General features: G+C 33.9%; 1 protein-coding gene across 1 annotated transcript in view; it reads left to right on the forward strand.

Annotated features, from left to right (window-relative positions):
• Nucleotides 1–277: 277 nt before the first annotated feature.
• The window catches only part of hibadha (3-hydroxyisobutyrate dehydrogenase a), a 27,205-nt gene continuing 11,719 nt past the window's right edge, over nt 278–15,763 (forward strand). The window contains exons 1-4 of the mRNA XM_051137629.1: nt 278–404; nt 1,131–1,291; nt 1,402–1,511; nt 4,472–4,593. Of these exons, the coding sequence (XP_050993586.1) occupies nt 335–404; nt 1,131–1,291; nt 1,402–1,511; nt 4,472–4,593 (463 nt within the window). The 5' untranslated portion in view covers nt 278–334. The remainder of the gene's footprint in view (nt 405–1,130; nt 1,292–1,401; nt 1,512–4,471; nt 4,594–15,763) is intronic.

Genomic DNA, 15,763 nt, shown 5'->3' on the forward strand with positions numbered 1-15,763 from the left:
TGGAAATATTCGTGATTGTGTAATATCTAAAACAACTAAAATATTTTAGCACAAACTCTCACTCTTGAATTTGGACAACACGGTCATAAGTTCACGTAGAAGCGTAAACCGTCTAGAAATTCCTAATCTTTTAAGTATCACCTTAATTCTATTCAAAGAAATCACAGCAGCAACTCGGGGAGAAACTGCATATTGTCTCACTGATCTCGATCTAATTGGTTGGTACGCAAATCCTTATCAGTGATTGGAGGACTCTTGCTGTCAATCACAGGCCCCGCCCCCTGAGTTCCTGACTCGTACTGTCAATGAGGCGCTGAGGTCAAGAGAAATAAGCATGGCCGCTTTGTTTAGAGGGTATCGGAATTTTTATAAAAGAAGCAATAAACATGTGGAGCTTACTTTGGGTATGTTGTTTCCTCATTACTTTTTCATTGACAGACCGAGGGGGTTTAAGCGCCGCTAATGTTATTGCAAAGAGCAGCTTGGAAATGTTTTTTTTTTATCTGTTTTGTTTGTCAGTCTGCAAAATATGTGCACATACAAGAAATATGTTTGGACATATATGTCAAAGCATATGAACAGGCATCGTGCACAATAAACAAGTCACTGTTTACTGCAGTGCATTTGGGGTTTAGGAGCTCATAGGTTACACTATAGTTCAAAGTTTTTTTTTTTTTTTTTTTTTTTTTTTTTTTTTTTTAATGCAAACTCCAAGCTACATTTATGAAATTGCGTTATCATATTAAAGACACATGTCAGCCTTCTCACCAAGTTCAGAGAAAGGGCTTCAGATTTTTGTCACTTCATTTAGTCATTTTATACAAAAGACATGTTAATTTGGTCTATAAGAGTTTTTCTCTAAACATATGGATTTGTAAGGATCTGAATATTTTTATAAACAATTGAGATTAAAGGTTAAAAAATCCTGTGGTAGTGCTCAGTGTGTTATTCCATTAATTTTGTGTTATATTGATTTTTTAATATTTCACATGTCTCTGATTTATAGACATGAAACGCTGAAAAAAACCATCAGTTTCAGTGCACACCTTGACTATAATAGTTTTCTATTTCTACAGGGAGGATTTTATTTTACTGTAATTTATGATTTCTGTCTGTTTGTGGTTTTTCAGTATCTTGTAGATCAATGGCTTCCAAGACCCCAGTGGGTTTTATTGGACTGGGCAACATGGGAACACCTATGGCTAGAAACTTACTGAAGCATGGATATCCTGTCATTGCTACTGATGTCTTCCCAGAGTCTTGCAAGGAGCTTCAGGACTCAGGAGCACAGGTATAAGTGTTTCTCAAACAATGCGCTAAAACAAAATCAGTCACTGTTTTTCCGATATAAAGTTCTGTGAAAGAGCCTGTGGAAATAATTGCCCTTGCTTGCCCTCCCAGATCCTGGATTGCCCTGCTGAAGTGGCTGATAAAGCTGACCGCATCATCACCATGCTACCGTCCAGCCCCAACGTCATTGAGGTTTACACAGGACCCAATGGCATACTTAAGTAAGTTCTTTCATATTAAACTCTCAACAGTGTTTAATTCAATACTGACTGCATTTTAACATACACTCTTAAAAATAAAGGTGGTTTAAAAGTGGAAGCCGTGCCATAGAAGAGCCATTTTTTTGGTTCCACAAAGAACCATTTAGTCAAAGGTTTGTCTCTTTCTTACCTTTTTATAACTTGAAAAACCTTTGGCCACAAAGAACCTATGGTGAAACAAAAAGGTTCTTCAGATGGAAAGGTTCTTTATGGAACCATTTAGACAAAAAATGTTTTTCTATGGCATCGTGAAGCACATTTGTTTTTAAGGGCCCTATCATGCATCTGGCACAATGCCGCACTAGGCGCGACGCAAGTGTTTATTGCTAGTTTCGTCCCAACGCAGTTATCGTTTTCACATCCTGCACCACCTTGTTTAAATAGCAAATGCATTTGCGCCCATTTGTGCACCCATGGGCATGCTGGTCTGAAAACAAGGTGTGTTCAGGCGCATTGTTGGCACGTTGCTATTTTGAGGCAACTGAAATAGACTGCGCCATTGACCAACCGAAACCTGGTCTAAAGTAATATGCGCTATAGGCAGGTGCACAATGCACATACACTCTGCTTATTACACACATGTGCAGCAGCACACAAGCATGCCAAATATTAAAAATGAAAGGATTACAATGTAAAAGATTATTATTGTGTACATAAATATAAAAATATATAAATATAAAAATGTCTACATGTCATAATGGATAGTCAATTGCTTTCTTATGCAAGCTGTTTTTTGGTTTCACTTTGTTTTTCGAAAACGATCACGTTCAGCAAGGAGGGAAGAGTTTTGAAAGGGGGTGCACAGTAACTTGTTTGAGTGGACTCGGCCCGTGAATGAGCCCCCCACCCCCCTTTGAGCTGGTCCTGCTCTCTGGAGAAGCGTTCAGTTTTTGTTATCTCAAATTCCACCGTGTAAATAGCGAATCCACCATGGTACGAGTGCAACTGGCTCTTAAAGGGAAGGGGAAATGAGACTCTGATTGGCTTAATGCACGTTACGCCCAAAAGACACCCACGAGTCATTAACAGAATAGGGACAACACTTTTAGACCATGCGTCGGGTGTGCAGACCGTTTTTCCTGTCCTTAAAATAGTAAAAGTGGATTTGGACGCGCCCCAAGTGCACCTGTGCCATGCACTTTAGACCATGTACTTAGAACGTTAAAATAGGGCCCTAAGAGTGTATTGGAGAAACTGTTGTCCTAAATTAGTTTAAACTGGATATAAATGTGCACAGCGTGTGTCTAGATTATTTATAATGGTAAAGAAGTTTCCACTGACTGTATGATTAGTACAAGTCTAGGCTTAATCTAGTAACTCTTTTAAATCTACTTTAATTCCAGGATAATCTGGTCTAAAGTACAATAATACAGACTAGTAACTGAGTTTACAGTAGTTTAGGCTAGTAGTTGACCAATGTTGGCTTTTTTTAATGACTGATGCTAATGCAGATATCTACAGCTGCCTTATATGCTACAGTTAAAAAAAATTGGGTCAGTACATCATACTTCTTTTTTTTTTTCTTGGAATGATTTTATACTTTTATTCAGCAATGGCACAATAAATTGAACAAAACGTGAGATTATTTTTCAAAGACTTCTGATAATGTATGACATGCATCATTCTATAAAAATGTTAAGCAGCACAACTGTTTTCAACAGTGACGAAAAGACCAAATCAGCATATTTGAATGATTTCTGAAGGATCATGTGACACCAAGGACTGGAGTAATTATGCTGAAAATTTAGCTTTTGCCAACACATGAATAAATTACATTTTAAAATATATTAAAATATGAAACAATTTATTAAATTGTAATAATATTTTAAACACAATATTACTGTTTTTACTGTATTTTAAAAGATTTGCTTCTGATTACTGTTCCTTTAAATAATTTAAGTAATTTATTTATTTTTATATACAAGATTTATTTATTTACACTACAAGATTTGTAATGTTTTTTAAAGAAGTCTCTTCTGCTCATCAAACATTTTGAAATATTTTTACTATTTAAAATAACTGTATTCTATTTAAATATATTTTAAAATAATTTTTTTTTCCCGTAATTAAACCTAAATTTTCAGCATCATTACTCCAGTTTTCAGTGTCACATGATCCTTCAGAAATCATTCTAATATGCTGATTTTCTGTTCAAGAAACATTTTTTTTTATAATTATTATTATCATCAATATTTAAAACAGTTCAGTACATTTTTTTTCGTGATTCTTTGATGAACAGAAAAGATCCAAAGATCAGAATTTATCTGAAATAAAAAGCTATACCATTTAAAAGCTTGGAGTCAGTATAATTTTTTTTTCCTTTTGGGAAAGAAATTATAGCCATTAATACCTTTATTTAGCAAGAATGCTTTAAATTGATCAAATGTAATGATAAAGACATTTATAATGTTACAAAAGATGTCTACAGAAAGATTTCTGTTCTTCTAAACATTCTATTTATGAAAGAAACCTGAAAAAAATATACTCGACTGTTGTCAGCATAATAATAATAATAATAATAAAAGTTTTTTGAGCAGCAAATCAGAATATTAAAGTAATTTCTGATAGATTAAGTGGCTGGAGTAATAATGCTAAAGCTTTGAAATCACAGTAATAAATTACATTTTAAAATATATTCAAATAGAAAGCAGTTATTTTACATAGTAAAACTATTTCACAATTGTACTGTTTTTGCTGTACTTTGGATCAGAAGAGGCTTTTTGAAAAAAAAACATTAAAAATCTTACTGTTCAGAAACTTTTGACTGGTAGTGTATGTTGCCTAAAGCAGTAAATATAAAACATAGGCCATATGTAACATTTCTAATTTGTATTTCCCATCAGGCTCATTTAAATATTCACGGGCTTATTGTTGTGACAATATTTAACATTGTTCTGTTTGATTTTGCATTTTTCTTTAAGGAAGATTAAAAAAGGCACCCTTCTGATTGACTCCAGCACCATCGACCCTGCAGTGTCCAAACAGATGGCCGTTGCTGCTGAGAAGATGGGTGCAGTGTTCATGGATGCTCCAGTGTCAGGAGGTATGACCAACCTGAAAACAACCTCTTATTACCATCGACGTAATAGTCACTCAGTCTGACTGACACGTTCTCATTGTTTACATTTCTTGGAAGTGCTCACTGTGGAGATGCAATTACAGTGTTATGTGTTGCTTAATGATTGAACTGTGTTCTCACTAAGGCTTTTACGTTGGTCAGTAGGTTCACAGATGTGCTGAACATGCCTCAGTTTGTTAGTTATTTTTTTTTATTACTCATTTTAATTTCCTGGACCTACAGAAGCTTATTCCTATGGCTAATTCTCTACTCATAGATAAATTAGATATTACAACACAAAAATATGTATATATATGTTTATTTACATTTATAAGGTAATTTTATAATGCACATTAATGTTTGTATTTGTTTGCCTTAGTGTCAGTGTAGTGGAATAATTTCCTCTAGAGTTAACTGAGACAAAGAAACCTACAATTTTCCAGAAACACAAACACACTCCCGTTATATTATGCAGAAGGCTCTGGGAAGGCTCTGTGACAGGGCCTTTAATGGCCTGAGCCGTTATGGAGGACAGCGCTGTCAGTAGCTTTCACTTTGATGGAGCCGTAATGTTGGCTCTTCCAGTGCCAGGGCCTTTCATGTAGATAAAAGGCCATAAAGAGCTGAGAAACTGCCCTGGACAAGCACATGTTTAAGATGCACAACTTGTGTGAATGGGGAAACTCCTCAGGCTTTAAAGCTTTTCTGGATGTATGTTTACTGATTGGCGTCTGTAGTGCAGACAAGATTTTAAAGAGCCTGTGTGTGGACTAGGCTATAATAAAAAGTGAATGTGTGCTCAAGCCCTTGGACTAGACTGTGATCTAATCCTTCCTTAAGGATTACCATTTTCCTTAGATTATATCCTTCTTTCCTTTTGGATGGAAACCAAATGAATGAGTCAGAGAATTTTTTTTTTTTTTACAAAATATATATTAAAAATCATAATGCAAAAGATTGGCAAAAAATATTTATTTAAAGATTTAAAGAAATACTTCACCCAAAAACAAACAAACAAAAATGTTATTATTCACTCAGCCTTTACCAGTCAACACTTTACTGTGTGAATTAGGACTAAAAATTAAAAGTTGACATAATAGGCATAAAAGTGATAAAAGTAATATTTCCCATATTTCAAGCCATAAAATAGGTTTTTGTGGAGAAATAGACTAAATTTAAGCTGCCATTCAATTACATTTTCTTTTAATTTTTTTGTTTTCTCCCCAGTGCCTGTTTATTTCATTTGCAAAGACAAGAGCAGTGTGTGCATTATTTAAAATATCTCTTTTTGTTTTTCTCAGAAATGTTTACAAATGATGAAACTTAAATCCCAAATTTTGGGATGAACTATCCATTTTATTTTATTTTATTTTATTTTATTATTTTTTTAAATATTTATTATATTCTTTGTTTTTTATTTATTTATTTATTTATTTATTTATTTATTTATTTATTTATTTATTTATTTTATTCATTTTTTTATTTTATTTATTTTTTACAAGACCAATTAATTCGGCAAACAAGTCAAAGTCGGGTCGAATGTTTTTTTTTATAGACCACATAGTAATATTAGATCTGCTGATACAAAAATAGGATGCACTGAACATTCCATTAATATACAAATGATGACACCTAAATCCCAAATTTTGGGATAAACTATCCATTCAATTTAATTTAATTTTATTTTATTTCATTTAATTTTATTATATTATTTGGTTTTTAATCATTATTCATTTATTTATTATTATTTTTAATTTCTTACGAGACCAATTAATTTGGCAAACAAGCCAAAGTCGGGTCAAATGTTTTTTATAGACCACATTAAAAGTAATATTAGATCTACTGATACAAAAACAGCACTCAACATTCCATGAATATACAAATGATGACACCTAAAGCCCAAATTTTGGGATAAACTTTTTATTTTATTTTATGTTTTTTTAATTATATACATCATTTTATTTATTTATTTTTTTTTACAAGTCCAAGACCAATTCATTCAGGTCAAATGTTTTTTATAGAAAGTAATATCAGGTCTACTGATACAAAAATACTAAAAATAGGATACACTCAACATTCAATGAATCCAAAAATAGTACACATAAACGATAGATTATGAGCTCAACAGTAAGAGAGTGTTTATATTTATCGGTAGTGCAGGGCAACAGTTCTTCATAGCCCAAATGCCTCCACATTTTATCAGATCTTAGGTGGAGTGTTTATCAGGCCATATTACAAAAGGCAGCAGCACCAGAGATGTGACCCTGGACCACAAAACCAGGCATAAGGATCAATTTTTTGAAATTGAGATTAATACATAATTTTAAAGCTGAATAAATAAGCTTTCCATTGATGTATGGTTTATTAGGACAATATTTGGCAGAGATAAAACTATTTAAATACCCAGATTCTAAGCCTTTAAAGTTGTCCAAATAAAGTTCTTAACAATGCATATTACTAATCAAAAGGTAAGTTTTGATATATTTACGGTAGGAAATTTACAAAATATCATCATGGAACATGATCTTTACTTAATATCCTACTGGTTTTTGGCATAAAAAAAAAATCAATCATTTTGATCCATACAATGTATTTTTGGCTATTGCTGCAAATATACCTGTGCTACTTAAGACTGGTTTTGTGGTCCAGGGTCACGAATAAACAGAGTGTCCAGAAGGTGGCACTCCAGCCATCATGACGCCATTGTGTCTGTTCCCAGCGATCTCCCATCTCCTGCCCTCTCATATAAGGTCTCTGTTGTGGAAAGGAGAATTTGCATGTGTGTGTGAGATCATGCTGTATTTTTTTAAAGCTGATTTTCTTTTGATATAATTTTATACTCTGGGTTTAGTGTTCCTCTCTCTGTGCGTCACTAAGGTTTGGCACATCACACTGTGTTTCTCAAATAATACACTCGTAAAATGACGAACAAACTCTCTGTCTCTCCCTCTTTTTCGCTCTCTTTGTCTTTTTTTTGCGTAGATTTGTAATAAACTCAAAGGCACAAACCTCACTGTCTGCCGTTGCAGAATTGGACCCACAACAAACCCCCGGCTAACGTCACACGCTCTGAAACGTGGGGTGTGTGGCCATTGCCGCGTCTAACAAGTGCTCGGCTAGTTAACAGTAATTACCCACATTCCTCGGTTTTTGTTGAGATTGCGGCCACACTGTCGCTCACTCTCACTATGAAGCTCACGGTGGGAAAAGTTCGGCTTTCTGTGCGAGAGAGCATTTGTGTCACACTTTTGTGTGTGGTGGGACTGTGTTAAATCTGGTTTTGTTTGTATTTTGTAGGGCCGTGTTGGTGCATTGCTCTCACGGTGTCTTAACCTCAAGTCAGTGCGGTATTTACTAACGTACGTAACTCATAATGTATATTTTTCTAACGTGGTCACTTGCCATATTTGCGTTTAACAGTTAAACTCCCCTTTGTTTTCCTTGACTTCACTTTAGGCCCTTTCGGAGTGTGTGAAATGATCTTCTTTTCTTCTCCCTTCTCATTTATTATCGCTGATCTAACAGCCTGCATGCATGAGCCGTCTCGGTGGAACAGCCTTCACCCTGCCTTCACCCATCAGGCCCATATGTAGATCAGCGCTAATAAAGGAGAAAATGACAATCTCGGGCTTTCAGATGGTCCTTTCAAAATGCATTAGAAGTTTAAAGTGAAATGTTTCTGTGTCAAGTCCCTCATGTGACCAAACAGGCTTATAAAGAACATTTTGAATTTATTATTAAATGAGTGCTTTAGTCAGAGCAGTTTTGACCGTTTTTTTCATCCATTTCATACGTAGCAGTTATGTCTCATGCCTGAATGTTTATTGTAGGTTGTATGTATGTACATTTTATTAAAAAAAACTGAAAATGTACATACAAACTGTTAATTTTACAAGTTATTGTTAATAATTAATAATTTAAAATGCATTGGTAACACTTTACAATAAGGTTCATTAGTTAGCTACATTAATTAACATGAACTAAGAATAAACAGTATTCTACAGCATTTATTAATCTTAATGTAAATATCAGCATTATTAAAATCACAAGTTGTGTTTTTTAACATTAGTTAATGCACTGTGAACTGACATGAACAAACGAACATACTGTATTTATATTAACTAACTTTAACAAAGATTCATAAATAGTGTAATAAATGTATTGTTCATTGTTCGTTCGTTAGTTAATACATTAACTAATGACACCTTATTGTAAAGTGTTACCAATATCATACCATCTTTATTTTACTTTTAATAACACAACTATTTACAACAATGGACAAAATGTTCTCTTATTATTCATGATTTAAGAAATTAGTTGCTAATCCATAGAAACAATACATAAACTGCTTTATATAATGATTTTTTTCAGATTTATATCCATATTATTTTATGATTATTATATTATATTTATTATTTTTGCATGATACTGTATGTTTAGAGATTTAAATAGATGTGTATCTATCAGGATATGTGTGTATTTTTCTTTTAGATGATGGTGATTATTATTGTTGTTGTTGTTATTATTATTGTTAATAATAATAATAATAATAATAATAATATAGGGGTTGCCAAAATGTTTTACAAATAATTGTTATGCATGTATAATAATAAACAGGCTTCCATTTTTTTTAACATATATTTTTATTTATTTTTATATTTTGCATTTATATATATATATAAAAATGTAAATAAATAAAAATGTGTATGTATTTCTGTTAGATTATTATTATTATAGGGGCTGTCAAAATGTATTTGTTTTAATAAACTGCTTTATAATGAATTAGCAAAACATTAAAAAAAACATTATTTTACAAATTGTTATGGCTTATACGATAATGAAACAGGCTGCAATTAATATATATATATATATATATATATATATATAGTTACGACCCTATTTAGAGTCCAACATAGCATATATATAAATATATCTTTATTTTACTTTTAATAACACAGCCATTTACAATAGTAGACAAAATGTTGTCTTATTATTCATAATTGAAGAAATTAGTTGCCAATCCATACAAACAATAATATGTAAACTGATTTATATAATATATGTAATAAAATCTGTGTCTGTCTGTTTTATATCCATGTTATTTTTTGATGATTATTTTATATTTATCATTTTTGCATTATATGTATATACATTCAAATATTTAAAAATATGTGTGTATTTTCTTTTCTATTATTATTATTATTATTATTATTATTATTATTATTATTAATATTATTATTATTACAGCTTTAAAACGACTTAGCAAAACAATAAAAAAAATCTTTTTTTATTCATTTTCTGCTATTTTTGAAAGATACATGCATACATTCTCACACACACATTCCATTTTTTTTTGTTTTTAAATATGTGTCAATCTGATTAGAGTTTTCATGTTTCATAGCTGCAGTGTTAATAAAGTCTGTTACGTTGTTAGCTGATAGCATTAACATTACCCACTCATAACTGTAGCTTGACTGTCCTGATGGGACAGCAGATGCCTCCTCACAATAGAAAATCAGGGTTTTAGATTGACCAGAAACAAGATCACTCATGGAGAGGTGGGACCCCAGAAATGTCCTAATGTAGATCAGCTTTCCCCATGCAGTTTTTTTGGACGCTGTGAGCGCGCTCATTAATATCTCTGCCCTCTGTCGGCCGGAGCAGAAGGGGGAGGAAGAGACTGCCTGATAGATAGGTGAGTGACAGAGGAATTAGCATAACAAGATCCTCGCTGGGAAGGCCAGGGACTGGGAGACGTGTGTGAAGGGGGTGGACGGTGTCTGTCCTGAACTCCAGATGGAAACAGACCCATAGCAGCTGTCTAACTGGGACTTTTATAGCACTGTGTGCATGCATGTGTGCGTGTGTGCGTTTATAATGTTGAGTCTGAGCAGGAAAGAATTATCAGATATTATGATATAACGCAATTTTAAGACTTCAGAGTAAGATTTTAAGACCTGTCTTTTAATGTCTGATGTGTACATGATTGCTGCACTAAGAGTTGAATGAAAAGCTGTCCATCATTTTCCAGTGTCATCTGGTACGCACTTATGCCCCCTGTCGAGTAACTGTCATTCAAAACCCCCCTCTCCCACTATAAACAGTCACAAAAGTGTGTGTGTTTGTGTGTAAATGTGTGTACCCATCATCCACAAGATGAGTGTTGTTAAGCAGCTTTTAAGTCCTCAATTATGGATAATTTTAAAATGCTGATGATGGTGCTATTCGAGGCACATGTGTGCATGTGTGAAGGGCCGCTAATCAGCGTCCTTAGGAGCCGATATACTGATGGCTTCTGGCCTGGGAGATCATTGATTCCAGATCATTCTTCACTTGTTGTCCACACTCAAAGGGGCTGTGCGGTCGTGCGGTCGCGTGGCGACGATGGCGGTGATTAAAGTCCTGCTTATCTGAATGATGACGATAATATGTGCAAGACTCTCTTGTGACCGTGTGAAGGTTTGTGTTTGTTTGTGTGCGGTGGCTTGTAAAGTCCTTCGCCTCTGCGAACCTGTCAGTATGCCACATTAGGGCTGCTGGCGTAGAAACTATTAATCTGTGTGAAGTTCTCATGTGTGCGTGTTTTTATATATGCAGAAAGAAGTGTATTAAGTTTGCTTGGTGTTTTAATTTGTCTGAGAAAATATCTCCTTTTGGTCGTAATTATAGGTTTAGCCACATGAAGCTAGTAAATATGTTTGTTCCTGTTACACTAGTAAGGTTCCCACTGCATCAAATGCCAAATGCCAAAAAAAAAGTTTCTTAAAGGGATCGTTCGCCCAATAAACAAATCTCTTACTCATAGTGTGTATGACTTACTTTCTTCTGTAAATCACAAATGAAGATATTTTTAAAAAAGGGTCAGTAGGGCTGCATGATTAATTAAAATAAAACTGAATGTGCCTGAACCCGAATACTGTGTTCAGAAAGGAAATGTGTAAGACGTGTACTACAGAACCCCTGAAGGGAATAAATACAAAATGGGAGGAAAACATATATATTCAGTGCTTTCTCTCGCAATTATATCATTAGGTAATTATATCGTGTATAAATTGCTGGCACAGGGAGCCGCTATTAATATGCGGGGCGTTGAAATCGCTTTTAAATGCATGTTTGCTTTTTATTTTCACTTTCGAGTTTCGCGATCACATGAACTCTGTTTATACTACGGAGCGATAGTACTTCCTCAGAATCTGCTAATCTGTTATTATATCAGTCATTTCTCCTCACTCTGTTTATGTGGTAAGTGAAATTTTTTTGTACTGTAATGTAACAGGCCACCGCTAGCAAGCAGGTAACCATGTCCGTTTAGTGGCTCCGTAGAATGTGTTATTCATTTTCCATACATTTCCAAATATGGATTCACTATTCGGGCACATCGCTAAACTCGATTATGGCTTAGTGCGATTTATCAAATTGCAAAGGCTGCAATCTAATTTAGTAAATACATGCGCTGTGTGTTTCAGAGTGAAGCGTGGCGTTTACACAAAAGCAGCCCCTGATGGAGTCAGTGCTGCTCCACGCAAACTTCATCTCTATTACAAGAACTATTACAACAGCAATATTTCTTATTTTATATTATTTAGTAGTAGTAGTAATAATAATAAAATAATAATATTGTTTTATTAAGCATAGCAAACCTGGAAGGTTTTTAATCTCATTTCAAATCGCAGTCTTAAAATGACAATAAATGGTAATACGTTTTTATTAGTGTGGTTCAAACGATTAATCGCGATTAATCGCATCTAAAATAAACGTTTTTGTTTAAATAATACATGTGTGTGTGTGTACTGTGTATATTTGTTATGTATATATTAGGGCTGCCACCAAAAGATTATTTTGGTAATTGAGTAGTCTGTCGATTATTCTGATGATTAATTGGATAATCGGGTCATTATAATTTCAACTTAAGCGAACAATAGCCTTTACAATTACTTAAAAAACATACATAATAGCAATGAGGTTACAGTAATTAGGCTAGTTCAAATAAAATATCAAAATCAAGTAATCATATGGTTTTATTGAACAAAACTGTTAGAATGCATAATGTATTATAAACGATAGAACTAAGGTACATTACGCATCATAAATCACTGCAGAGGGCACCAACGGCCTGACGGTTGCTTTTACAGCTACTGCGCAATTTAATCCTTGTTTAATATTGACTAAACAACATTTAATTAAAATGTCCACTTAGTCTGTAATATTTGGCTATTTCTTTACGACAGAAATGCTACGGCCACTTTCTTGGATATGTGGATATCGAAACGTGTAAACTCAGTGAGGGTTCAAACTTTTGAAATCGTGACACAGGCACATTACCTACACACTTGCAAACAGTTAAGCGCATGTATTACATCATAATGTCTGTGAATGCACAATAGCAGTATGCTTTATGATTTTGAATGGGTTTAATATATCATGCAACCTTGGAAAACGGTATAATAATGCGTTTTGTGGATTCTCATCTGTGGAAAGCGCCATTCCGGTATTTGCCGGTTACTCAACACGGGTAAATTGCAATCGAGAATTTTTTTTAAATCGACTACTTGAATTGAATCGAAGAATCGTAACAGCCCTAGTATAAAGACACATATTTTGATAATGTTTACATGTGTTTACATGTATATATTTATATTCATATCATTTACGTTATATATAAATATATTTAATATTTAAACACACATTTTATTAAATACATACATGCATGCATGTTTGTATATTTATGTATACATAATAAATATACACACACATATTATGTACACAATGTTTTATTTTTGGATGCGGTTAATCTAATTTCTTTAAATTATCACAGTTAAATTTTTCCCTGAAATCTTGAAGCACTATGCGTTAGTGTTTTTTTTTTTTTTTTTTTTTTTTTTGGTCTGTACAGTGTTGTTTTGAACCTCATTGACTTTAACTGAACAAAAACATCTTCAAATAAATATCTTAATTTTGTTTTCCACACAATAAAAAAAAGTCATACAGTTCTGGAACAACATGAGAGCAAGTAAATTATGACAGAATTTTCATTTATAGTTGATTTCTGTAAATCAGTGCCACATGAGAAACACTAAACTGGCTTATCGAAACTCCTGAGTTTAGATAGTTTAGGTGACGTGAGGACCGTGTGCATTTACTGGCCTGTTTATTCAATATGAACAAATATAGCTTTGATCGTAAACTGAATGAATCATTGACATCCTCTGATATAGTGTCTATTTTATCGAGGTTTACCTAATGTTTTTACAGCAGTGTTTCTGGTATTGGAAACACAATAAGAACGGTTCCTAGAATGTTCTCTCGAGATCTCTTTAATGCCTTGCCAGCGCAGTCGTTTAGAGAGACAATCGCCTTCGAATCCCTATTGTCTGTTTGCGATCAATGCTGGTCTTTTTACAGTCAAAAAGAAAGTTATTGATCAGCTCAAGAGGTTAGCTGATAGATTGCAAAAAGGACGAGCGTGTTTGTGTATGCGTCTGGTGGCGAGGGCTGAAAAAGAACTGATTTCGTCATTTAGAGTCTTTATTACTGTCAGCAGTTCTAGAGGCTTGTAGAAAGACGACAAGAGGTTTGCATGGGGTTTTTATTTACACACAATAAAGGCTCTGAGATCTACACACTCGATGAGGTGGTTTGAGCTTCACCGTCTCGCTTTGCCTGGGAAAAAAGGCTCATATCCACAAATGTAGCTTAATGTAACTTTGCCACTAATGAAACGTTTCGGTGTTTTAAAAAGCGTTTAAAGCGTTAAGTGGCTTTTTTTGAGTGTTTAAGAGGCTGGAAAGAGAGTTTGTGGTACCTGACACCACAGAGAAGTGCGTACGTCTCCGTCAGAGTTCACGTCCCTGTGGGTTTCTTCATTATATATTTGCTGTTATAGACTTAGTCTTTTAATCTAATGTAGATTTGATTTTGTATGTGTTTCTTGAGTAGTTTGGCTAACCTGATTTGGGTTTTCAGCTACACATTTTACCCTTTTTCACAGATTGTTGAACAAAAAACACTGCAAAAATTGTGGAAATGGATTACATCTAGATTAGTTTAGGCCTAATGATAAGTGTGGGATCATCGGTTTATTTTGTAATAATGACCAGTTTTTATATCTCTTATTAAATAACTGAATAAACACACAAATTCAATGAAATGTAAACAAATTAAATATTTTATTTGACATTATTTTAAGTCTCAATATGAAACTAACATTGCCCGAGACAAACATGTAGTTTCATTTACATAAAATCGACACATAATTTTTTTGTATTTTTATTCTGTTTTGCCCTTTGTCTGCATTTTCATATTGCTCTTGCAATATCTTTTAATGCATTACTATTATCATTATATGTGATAAACCATTTTCAAATTTTTTAAGTAAAACTGCATACTAATGCTTGTTTATCTTGTTTCACGTTTATAAACAAAACACACAAGCACACACACGTTTATTTTTCGAGATGCTGTGTAGCGTAAGGGAAATGACAGACACGCTGAGCTAATGAGAGAATTATTGATGACGGATAAGTACGGCTAAAATCAATACGGGGGAAGTCATAAAGTCTCTCTTTTCCTTTCTCTCTCTCACACACTCTCTTTCTTTATCTCCGTTTCACTCGATCTATCTTGCATCAGCTCTTTTCTCTTGGTCTTTAATAATTAACTTCAGCATTATTAGCTTCTCAGTATAAACAGCCTATTCATTAGCATTGACACACACACACAAACAAACAGACCACTCACCTCAAAGCACATGCCTTTTCTTTTATATCCAGTGTGTGATATAAATTTGGATAAATTGGATCAGGTTTGTGTGTGTATTTATGTGAATATTGAGGGTTTCAGTGCAGCAGATGAGGTTTTAGTCTTTAAAAAAAAATTGGCCAATTTTATTGCTTTAATTGCATTCTAATCGGGCAAATCCCCGGACACACATATCTATGTCAGCAGCATTAAAAGCACCCCTCCCATGTAGAACATGGCACGCTTTAACGTGATTGGCCACGCTTGGTCCTCTTAAGGCGTGGCGATTAATTGAACATGATAAAGTGTAAAGTTAATTACCCCTTAGAGCTGTCAGTCATACCCCAGGGGGCGTGTTCACTTAGGGGGAGGAGTGTCACTTTAGGCACAGCTGTCGTACGCAAGTGTATGTGTTGGT

Source organism: Labeo rohita, chromosome 19, assembly GCF_022985175.1.
Source record: "Labeo rohita strain BAU-BD-2019 chromosome 19, IGBB_LRoh.1.0, whole genome shotgun sequence".
In the NCBI taxonomy this organism is placed as follows: domain Eukaryota; kingdom Metazoa; phylum Chordata; class Actinopteri; order Cypriniformes; family Cyprinidae; genus Labeo; species Labeo rohita.